General features: G+C 38.8%; 1 protein-coding gene across 5 annotated transcripts in view; it reads right to left on the bottom strand.

The window, feature by feature from the left end:
- Nucleotides 1-745: 745 nt before the first annotated feature.
- The window catches only part of LOC147547809 (uncharacterized), a 97,046-nt gene continuing 86,293 nt past the window's right edge, over nt 746-11,498 (bottom strand). Inside the window, exons 1-8 of one of the 5 annotated variants that reach the window (XR_015238677.1) lie at nt 5,347-5,680; nt 4,917-5,108; nt 4,618-4,767; nt 3,591-4,416; nt 3,146-3,442; nt 2,426-2,497; nt 2,119-2,190; nt 746-1,918 (exon numbers count right to left, since the gene is read on the bottom strand). Coding sequence is in view for 2 of the 5 variants with exons in the window: in XM_086671979.1 (XP_086528105.1) it covers nt 4,021-4,416; nt 4,618-4,767; nt 4,917-4,988 (618 nt within the window). In the remaining 3 variants the exon portion in view is untranslated. Of the gene's footprint in view, nt 2,191-2,425; nt 2,498-3,145; nt 3,443-3,590; nt 4,417-4,617; nt 4,768-4,916; nt 5,137-5,346; nt 5,706-11,498 lie in introns of those variants that run through there. The other 4 variants (XR_015238679.1, XR_015238678.1, XM_086671979.1 and 1 more) reach the window with 4 other exon arrangements.

The raw sequence follows: 11,498 nt of genomic DNA, 5'->3' as shown, positions 1-11,498 counted from the left end.
TTTTCCTTACGCCACCTCATCACCTTCTCCGGCAGAGGTCGCCGACCGGCCAAATTTCCGGCCGGCGACCCTCAAACTTTTTTTTTTCTCTCTCTAAAAAGAAATTTTTTTTTTTGAATTCTCTCTCTCTCTAAACTCCGGCGAAGGGAAACCTTGGCTGGAGCTAGGTCTGTTCATCACGAACAAACCAGATCAGGGTCTGTCCGTGATGAACAGACCCAGATCTGTTCATCACGAACAGACCAGATCAAGGTTTGTTCGTGATGAACAGACCTAGCTCCGGCGAAGATTTTCCTTCGCCGGAGTTTAGAGAGAGAGGAGAGAGAATTTTAATTTTTTTTTTTTTTTTGGAGAGAGAGAGAGAGAAGAAAGATAAAAAAAAAGTTTGAACGTCGCCGACCGGGAATTTGGCCGGTCGGCGACCCTGCCGGTGAAGACGATAATGTGGCTGGTTTTAACGAGGTGGCAGAGAGAGAAAACATGCTGGAGGAGAGAGAAAAGAAATGGAAGAGAGAGAGTAACAGTGTTATAACGGAAGGGGGCCATGTGGGTATTTCTCGTAAAGTAGGGGGGCCAGGCGGGAAGCTGGTCACAAAGTTGGGAGCCATTAGGGAAATAACCCTTAAAGTTACTTGCATAATATTTTTTTTAAGATTTGAGTCCAAGGTCCAAAATCGCGGACCACTAGGTCTAGATCCCACATATATTATGAAATAGAAAATAAATTCATTTAGAGTAATTTACATGTCTAACCTTTATTTTCTCTATTACTACCTTATATATCATAGGTTTACAAAAATAACCCAAATTAAAAGATACAAGTATTATTTTCATTTTCATGAAAATATTTCCTCAATAAAAAGTTTTCATTCGTAATAAGAGTTTCTTTTTTCGTTTAACCGAATGCTTCTCTACTTTACTAAACCCGAGCAGATTGCCCATCCTCCCAAAACCTAGAATTAGTAGAAGAAACCGATTGCTTCTTTCCTTCGTCTTCAACTACAGAAATTGATATTTCTTTTGTCTTCAACTACAAAAATCGATAATTTCTTTTGACAAGGTTCCCGGTCTAGAACCATTAATGAGCGAAGCTAAAAAAAATAGTTGCCGATACACCTTTTGCTCGTTTCTACTCTGCCGCAATTAGTGGTCAGATACTTATGGAGAATCAAGTGAAATCACATCGGACGGTGTTTGAGCTTCTATGCTACTTCAACACGGATAAAAAGAAATTTATCTTTGGAGGAGAGGAGTTAGAATCTACTCCTGAGGAAGTGGCGTTGCTATTAGGGTTGCCGATGGAGGGACAAGAGTATAGTGCCTTCCCTAGACATAGCGAGATCAAACCAAAAGAGGAGGATTTTTTTGTCAAGCACTTTAATGGTTCCGGATCTCTTACTGTTGTTACTAGCGCAAAAGCTTTAAAGAATGAAGTCAATAACCATACAGGATCTCCTCTGTACTTCGCCAGGTTACTAATTTTGTTTGTTAGGTGTGCTCTTCTCTTTGCGAGCTCAAAAGGTTATGCTTCGCACACAAGTTTCTTCCAATACTTGCAAACTGTGAGAATGATTAACCGGGTGTCGTGGTCGAGGGCAATTCACTCATTCATGATGTCTTCAATATGAAAATATCCTAACGACCCTTGCAAGGTCTTGGGATATTTGATCCTACTTCCGGTAAATAACAAACTTGAATAAATTGCTTACGTAAATCAAGATCGACAATTTCCTCTAGATCATCTTTCAAATCACCTTCTTCATTTTTGGACGAGAAGGCTCTTACTACATCGGCCACCTCCATGAAGTCATTGGTCATACTCGTATAAAATCAAGATCGAAAATCGGTGTAGGTAAAAGTGTCAACACTCTTCGTTCTCCAAATTCCCTTTTATCCTTATATAACACTATTTGTTTTCCTGTAAAACACAGTAACCAAACAAAAAAGGATCTAAATACACAACAAAAGATGTAATATTACTGAAGCATCATTATTTTTTTCAAATCATCATGTTTTCTAGTAAAAAAGGTACGAAAATCATTAATTTGTTTCCACAATAAATACGATTTTCAGTTAAGTATTTCAATTTCAAGATATTGTAAACCTATCTAGTCAAACCTTTCGAATTGATAATCCTTCCCGAACCAGCTCCGTCAGTGAAATTCTTTTCGAACTTCTCTACAAATTCACCTGGACAAAGATAATAGACAAATTAGGAATAAAACATTAAATATATCTTAATGACCAAACGATTGGTAAGTCATGATAAATTTTTTCAGAAAATCATGATAAATTTTATCTAGCATCATGTTTGTTAATCAAATTAAACAAAAGGTACAAAAATCATTAAATTGTTTACACAATAAATACGATTTTAAGTGTAGTATTTCAATTTTCAGGACATCATAAACCTAATTAGTCGAACCTTTCGAATTTATACTCCTTCTTGAACCAACTCCATCAGTGGAGTTCTTTCCAAATCTCTCTACAAATTCACCTGGACAAAGATAAAAGAGAAATTACAAATAAAACTTTAAATATGTCTTCACCAACAAACAATTAGTTTTAAAATAATAATAACTCCATTAGCAAATTTAGAGAATTTAAAAGAGTTATTTCCCAAATGGCCCCCAACTTTGTGAACAGCTTCCTGCCTAGCCTCCTACTTTAGCAAAAATACCCATATGGCCCCCTTTTTCAGTTACCGTTAATTTTCTGTTAACTAGTCATATTCTCTCTCTCTTCCATCTCATCTCCTCTCTCTGCCACATTATAGGGCACGCCACCTCATCATCTTTCCCGGCGAAGGTCGCCGGCCGGAAAATTGGCACTTACTCTTTCCATCGGCACTTTCTTGATTTTTCTCATTATCCTTATCTCCTACTTTCTCTGTCTAATCATTGGAAGATAAAAACCCATTTATTCTACCACAACTATTTGTAATTGTACAATACATCATCTACATTGACAGAGTTAAAATTATTTTTTTTTCATCAAGCTCTCCTGATTTTTTCATTATCCTTCTCTCATTCCATATCTTTCTCTACATTTAATTAGTCGACAGTAAAAACCCAAATTATTCTACCACATATAATTGAGTACATATGAACTTGAAAAATTAACAGAATCTTTTATAAAAATGTACCTTTTTGCGCCTCGGTTTCACTACTGTTCTCAGCACCACCATGTCCACCTTCACTCTCATTTTTATCCTCGTCTTCACCATTTCCTCCTTAATCTTTTCTCGACGATATTCCACCTTTAAGGCTCCCAAACTTTTCCTTGTAAAGGTCCAATTCTTGATGAAGATTTATGTTTTCACGAGCTAAACCTCTCCACCTCTACTTTCTCGTTTAGGTTAGCTTTCAAACGACACCTTAGGTGCATATTTGAGAATTCCCTTTTCTTCATCTGACACAACATGAGTTACATCAACAATTACCTACACACAATCAAAGATTTGAACAATAAACTAAGAATCTGACAATATAAACTAAATGTTACAACAAAATTAATCTTACCATGCTACATAAAGTTTCCAACAAAATCATTAAAACCATAACGGGATCCCGAAAATGCTAAAAATATACCTACTCTACCCTCAACAGATTGACGTGTTCCTGAACTCCATTTTTCATAGGTTCCAATGACCACCTAAAAATCCTTGGAATCTTTCCAACTCCCAATCTAGTCTCGAGGAAGATATTCGTGTGTATGGATCAAATATCCCGAGACCTTGCAAGGGTCATTAGTATATTTTCATATTGAAGACATCATGAATGAGTGAATTGCCCTCGACCACGACACCCGATTAATCATTTCTCACAGTTTGTAGGTTATGGAAGAAGCTTGTGTGCAAAGCATAACCTTTTGAGTTTGCAAAGAAAAGAGCACAGCCAACATACATATTTTATTAACTTCATTCTATAAAGCTTTTGTTATAGTAACAGTATTAAGAGACCCGGAACCATTAAAATGTTTGACAAAAAAGTCCTCCTCTTTCGGTTTGATCTCACTATGTCAAGGGAAGGCACTATGCTCTTGTCCCTCCATTGGCAACCCTAACAGCAGGACCGCAACTTCAGGAGTAAATTCTAAGTCCTCTCCAAATATAAATTTATTTTTATTCGTGTTGAAGTAACATAGAAGCTCAAACACCGCCCGATGTGGTTTCACTTGATTCTCCATAAGTATTTGACCATTAATTGTGGTTGAGTAGAAACGAGCAAAAGATGTATCGGCAACTTTTTTTTTAGCTTCGCTCATTAATGGTTCCAGATCGCGAATCATGTCAACAACCAATTTGACGTTGTATTTATACTGCTGGAATTTGTTAGAAGAAGGACCATTTTTTTCTTGACCAACAAAATTATACTTCTCTTGCACCTTTATCTTTCTCTTTTCAGATGCAATACTCTGTCAGTGAAATAAAAGAATCAAAAACATTAAAATCAGTTTCATTTAAATCTTAAAATTTTCACACCCAAAAAGTTAATTACCACGAACACAACTATATATTGCTATAACATAATCTAATAATAACACCAACATTCATACATTTTTAGAAACAACATACATTGCATTCACATAACTAAGAATTTCAGGAAAAAATCTTACACTTTCTGATTCTGATGGAGCTTCCTCTACCAAATCATCTATATTCTTCTCTTTGAACTTTTTAGGCCTAACCTCTTTCACTATCGTTCTCTTTTCAGCTGGGTCTTCTATCAAAATTCCACTTTTTGTCCTTCTCGACGAGTCGTTTTGCTACAAACACAACATATATAATATCAAAATTGTAAAAATGCTAAAAACATAAAAGCGGTTTACAAAGATATTGCAAAACAATAATAGAAATTTCAAATGCTGAATTTTATTATTACGTTTTCCAACAAAATAGTAAATGTATACCATACCCTATCTTCTCTCGTTTTCCTCTTCTTTACCGTAGATTCTACCGTACGCCCCTTTGTCGGTTGTAAGATCATTTTCCTAGGACTTTTTTAGCATCTCAGATGTGTGCGAAACAGTATACTTCGCAGTCATCAAAGATCGACCATCTACTTTCTGTTTGGTCGGAAGCTTTAATCTAAATCATTTGTCTGTGTCTGCAAAATGATAGCCAGAACACATAAACGGAGTTAAATTATTAATGCGAGTTAACCAAAATAACATAAAAACAGAGATGGGTAGTAACCATTTATTAGGTTTTATGAGAAACTTCAAAATGCTAGACAAAATTATGAAAAATTGTATGAAATTCAATATATACTGGAACTAAAACCCATACTCCAAAATTACATGTTATATGGCTTTCAACAAAACCTATGAGAGATTAGTTTTTACCAAATTGAGGGTACAAAACCCTTAATTAGAGAGAGACCTAGATTACAGAGAAACATTGAGAATTATAGAGAAGATAGAGTAGTACTTAAAATGTAGATAGAAATAAAGTTGTACATGGGATTTCTTCAAAGAGATTCTACAAAGAAATGATCGATTTCTACAGTCCAAGACAAAAGAAATGATCGATTTTTGTAGTTGAAGACAAAGGAGAGAAGCAATCGGTTTCTTTTACTGCTTCTAGGTTTGGGAGGATGGACGATATCTTCTGGTTTAGTAAAGTAGAGAAGCACTCTGTTAAACCGAAAAAGAAACTTTTGTTACGGATGGGAACTTATTATTGAGTAAATATTTTCATGAAACTGAAAATACTACTCCGTATTTGTATCTTTTAATTTGGTTTTTTTTTTTTAACCTAAGATAAGTTAGGTAGTATAGAGAAAAAGAAGTTAGACATGAATTTATTTTCAATTTCATATTATTTTTGGACTTTAGACCTATTGAATCTGAGATTTTAGACTTAAAACTCATCTTCCTTTTTTCTAATTAAAAAATGTGAGAGGTCGGGGGAGAGGGAGAGCCTTGTTAATCTTATTCCATAAGAGAAGTTGACGAAGAAGCAGCGGAAAAACTCTGTCCTTGAGAATTTTCATTTTTTTTTAAATCTTGGTCGTGTAGTCTATAGATAATGGAGATTAATCAACCTCTAATATAAGAAAGATCTAACTGTATTTAATAGAAAAAAAAAATGCCACTTTGATGCCTTGTTGTCCTTCATATCATAATTCTAATTTTGTTTAAAATGAAGAATATTAGATAAATTTGCACCATCTAATTTGAACCTCTGGTTTGGTTGTGAAAGATAAGAGACAAACTGTTTTATTATATATAAATAAGTTTGGTGTGAATTTTCTAATAAAGACAAGAATACATGAGCCCTTAAAATTAGAGGACCAAATCAAGCGACCGTGCGTTGCCCGGAAGATGTTACACTAACTTCGGAGTAAGTTTTCATCTCGTACAACTCAAGCGGAGACATCCAAATATTGATTGCAACGAATATACAATACAAAGTTTGAAACTGATTCCCGATTCAATCTTCTATAAGATACAAAGGTGTTATAACTGAAAGTCGCGGAAGCTATCGAACCTACCCAGAAATTGATCCGATTATGAAGATTAATCGAAAAGCTAAGTCAAAATCAAATATGCGAACAGAAATTAACGAGGTTCGGCCTAAAGCCTACGTCCTCGGGCGAACAAGAAATCTTTATTGAAGGATAGATGAAGACGACTAACACAACCCGCAAGTTCGTCCCAAGATGGTACCGTATAGTAATAACCTTCTATACTAAATCTTCGACGACCGAGAAATTTAACACTGCTCAAAAAACTATGAAAAATTTCTCTCACTCTTGCTCTCTCTCTCTAGCTCTCTAAAGAAGAGTTGTTGTTGCTTGTGTTGGTGTTTTGATTACAAAGCAGTCAACCCCTATTTATATATATTATAAGCCAAAAAATTGGAAACTGCCTATTGAGCCAAAAAATTGGAAACCATCCCAATTTGGAAACTGCCTATTGCTGCCTCTTAAACCTCCTCTTCAATTTTTAGAAACTGCCTCTTACAATTCTCCACCTCGTACACAATTTGATATACTTCAAATTTTGGACGAACACCAGGATACTCCTTGTAAGATATATCTTCTTTTTGTGACTTCATCCGACTGCGCCATATGACCATGGCTGCCTACGTACCCTTTTACAGGATCAAGCCTACCGTAGTTCTACCAACCCTTCACATAAAGAAAACCTTGTCGCCATTACGCCCTTTCGGGCAACTTAACACGAGCCGATTTGTAGCAATTCCAGGCAATGCTGAAACTTGCTACATGTCACCACTTTAGTCAACATGTCCGCGGGATTCTCATCTGTGTGAACCTTCATGAGAGAAACATCACCTTCCTCTATGACATCTCGTACAAAGTGATACCTGACATCGATATGCTTAGTGCGAGCATGATGAACCTGATTCTTCGCCAAGTGGATTGCACTTTGACTATCACACCATACATCCACGCACTCCTGCTTAATCCCTAGATCATCCAGAAGACCCCACAACCACAATGCTTCCTTCACACCCTCGGCCATAGCCATATACTCGGCCTCCGTAGTAGATAAAGCAACTGTTGATTGTAACATCGATCGCCAACTAACTGGAGCACCATGTACCCTAAATACATAACCAGTAGTAGATCGTCTTCTATCTAGATCGCCAGCATAATCTGAGTCAACATAACCGCTTACCTGACATGTGTCTCCACCAAAGCACAAACCCGTATCAACGGTACCCTTCAAGTACCTCAAGACCCACTTCACAGCTTCCCAATGTGTCTTCCCCGGGTTTGCCATAAACCTGCTAACCACACTGACCGCCTGTGAAATATCTGGACGAGTACACACCATAGCGTACATCAAACTGCCAACTGCACTAGCATACGGTACACGATCCATATGATCCTTCTCCACCGTAGTAGTGGGAGATTGTTTTCCCGAGAGCCTGAAGTGTGGTGCCAAAGGTGTTGACACCGCCTTCGCATTCTGCATCCCGAACCGAGAAACTACTCGTTCGATGTAACCTTTCTATTTCAAGTACAGTTTCTTACTTAACCGCTCTCTCTTAATCTCCATTCCCAGTATCTTCTTTGCAGCGCCCATGTCTTTCATCTCAAACTCTTGACTGAGTTGAGATTTCAACTTATTTATCTCCACCATGCTTCGAGAAGCAATAAGCATGTCATCCACATACAAAAGGAGATAAATAAAGTCACCTTCGCGAAGCTTCTTGATGTATACACAACAATCAAAGTCACTTCTGCGAAAACCATGCTTTAGCATGAAAAAATCAAATCGTTTGTACCATTGGCGAGGGGATTGTTTCAATCCGTAAAGAGATTTCCTCAAACGACATACTTGATTTTCTTTGCCCTCAACCTTGTATCCCTCAGGTTGAGCCATATAAATTTCTTCTTCCAAATCACCGTGCAAGAAGGCGGTTTTAACATCGAGTTGTTCCAGCTCAAGATCCCTCTGAGCAACAATACTCAATAGCACCCGAATAGAAGTATGTTTCACGACTGGTGAGAAAATCTCATTGTAGTCGACCCCTTCTTTCTGTGCATAACCCTTGGCCACTAGTCTTGCCTTATACCTTGTACCCTTGATTTCGGAAGAATCCTCTTTCTTCTTGTACACCCATTTACAACCAATAACAGACTTACCTTCGGGCAATGGGACAACCTCCCATGTCTGGTTCTTGTGAAGAGACTCCATCTCTTCTTGCATAGCAACCAACCAACTCTCTCTTTCTGCCGCGGCGATAGCTTGTTTGAAGGTGACCGGCTCGTCGTCTTCCACCGAGAGTGCATATTCAACCACATTTGCCTGCCCGTAATGCCTAAGAGGTTTGTCTGACCCTAACCTCTGTACCGGCTTATATAACCGTTTCGGCCTAGTGTGTACCGAAACATCCTGCTGTTGTTGTTGTAAAACTTGTGTACCTTCCCCTTGAACCTCCTCATGATCGGGTTCATCAATTTCCTCATCCTGAGTATTATCCTGATGCTCCACCTGATCATGATTCCTAGAAACCCGTTGGTCTTCGGCTTCTACTTCCACTACTTGAGCTTTAGTAGACCCAACATCACCACAACTAGGCACCGTAGCTTTCGCCATAGCTACAATAGATGACTCATCAAACACCACATCTCTGCTGATTACAAACTTCTTGTCTTCCGTACACCATAGCCGATAACCCTTGACTCCTGTAGCATATCCTAAGAAAATTGCCTTCTTTGCTCTATTGTCAAGTTTGTTACCTTTAACATGGTAATAGGCCGTACAACCGAAAACCCTAAGTCTCCCGTAATCTGCATGTTCACCTGACCACACCTCGTAAGGTATGCCGCCATCTAAAGAAGAATGTGGAGACCTGTTCACAATATAACAAGCTGTAGCAACAGATTCTGCCCACCATTCTACGCCTAATCCCGAATTGGAGTGCATACATCTAGCCTTCTCAAGTAGTGTACGGTTCAATCTCTCTGCGACTCCATTCTGCTGAGGTGTGTTTACTACTGTCCAGTGCCTCACAATGCCTTCCTGATTACAAAACTCCTTGAATGCCCCATCCGTGTACTCGGTCCCATTATCCGACCTTAACGTCTTCAGCTTTCGACCAGTTTTGTTCTCAACCATTGCTTTCCACACCAGGAACGTGTTGAATGCCTCATTCTTATGCTTCAGGAAATAAAGCCAGACAAATCTCGAATGATCATCAACGAATGTAACAAAATACCTGGAACCACCCTTGGAAGGTAACTTTGCCGGTCCCCAGACATCGGTATGTACGTAGTCTAATACCTCTTTGCTCCTGTGTTTGCTTGAAGAGAACGTCACCCTGTGTGCCTTCCCGAACACACAATGCTCACAAAACTCCATGCAAGGCTTCTTCATGTCCTTCAACAAGCCTTTCCCGCACATCAGAGATAGACCCTTTTCTGACATATGCCCAAGGCGCATATGCCAAAGCCTCGTACTAGCCGTTGGATCCCTTCCACTGATTCCTACTGCTACATCTCCAGTAATTGTTGTCCCCAAAAGTTTGTATAAATTACCATAACGAGTACCTCTCATTACCACCAAAGAACCCTTAACGACTTTTATGGAGCCATTCTCTATAATTATCTTACAGTCGTTCCGCTCCAACACACCAAGGGAAATTAGATTTTTCCGCAAATCGGGTATGTGTCTTACGTCCGTCAATGTTCTCACCACTCCATCGTGCATCTTGATACGTATTGTTCCGAGTCCCACAGTTTTACATATACTATCATCACCCAGTATAACTGTACCACCATCTATACTCCTATAGGTAGTAAACAACTCCCTATTTGGACACATATGGTGTGATGCCCCTGAATCAAGCATCCACTTATCGAAGATTTTCTCAGACACCTCTGTCACCGAGAAACATCCATCCGCCTCTTCTGACACATATCCTGCCTCTTGCATCTCTTGTTTCTCCTTGTAGCCTTCGTTCTTTTGCTTCAACTTTCTCTTTGGACAAGCCGCTTTAAAGTGGCCAAGCTCACCACAACTAAAGCACGTTTTCTTGAAAGAGCCTCTAGATTTGGATCTAGATTTCCCGCCCTTTCCCTTTCCCCTTTCATTACTCCTCCCCCTCGTTACAAACAACCCTTGTGCTTGATCCTTGTCTACTCCACCCGACGCCATACTGCTAGTAGCAACCTTACGAAGGTCATCCGCTAATAGCGAATTTCTCGTCTCTTCCATGCTTAGACTATCACCAACAAGCATCAAAGTTTGAACAAGGTTCTCATAGGATTTAGGCAATGAAAGTAACAATATGAGGGCTTGGTCCTCATCCTCAACCTTAACATCAATATCCTTCAAATCTGAGATAATCCTGTCAAACCTATTCACATATTCCTGAATAGAAGAACCCTCTTCCATTCTACATGTGAATAATTTGGATTTTAAGTAGACCCGATTTGTTAAAGTTTTCGTCATGAAACTGCTTTCTAGCTTTAACCACACACCCGCCGCCGTTGTTTCTTCGTCTACTAGGAACGCCACGTCCCTCTCAAGACACAACATAATGGTAGCCCGTGCTTCGAGATCTAACTCTTCCCAATCCTCATCTGACATATCTCCTGGTTTCTTTCCCGTCAACGTCTTGTGTAATTTCTGTGAGATTAGCAGATTCTTCATCTGCATCCGCCAATAAGAAAAATCGTTTTTCCCATTGAACTTCTCTATCTCATATTTCCCTGCTTTGACCGTACCACTTCTCGATCCCATCTTCTTCTTCGTTTAATCTAAAAAACAAGGCTCTGGTACCAATTGTGAGAACTAAAAGTCGCGGAAGCTATCGAACCTATCCTAGAAATTGATCCGATTATGAAGATTAATCGAAAAGCTAAGCCAAAATCAAATATGCGAACAGAAATTAACGAGGTTCGGCCTAAAGCCTACGTCCTCGGGCGAACAAGAAATCTTTATTGAAGGATAGATGAAGACGACTAACACAACCCGCAAGTTCGTCCCAAGATGGTACCGTATAGTAATAACCTTTT

This window comes from Eschscholzia californica, unplaced genomic scaffold (assembly GCF_041429995.1).
Source record: "Eschscholzia californica isolate CP2 unplaced genomic scaffold, dmEscCali1.0.p SCAF_3, whole genome shotgun sequence".
Taxonomy (NCBI): Eukaryota; Viridiplantae; Streptophyta; class Magnoliopsida; order Ranunculales; family Papaveraceae; genus Eschscholzia; species Eschscholzia californica.
This window is presented reverse-complemented; position numbering and strand designations above follow the sequence as displayed.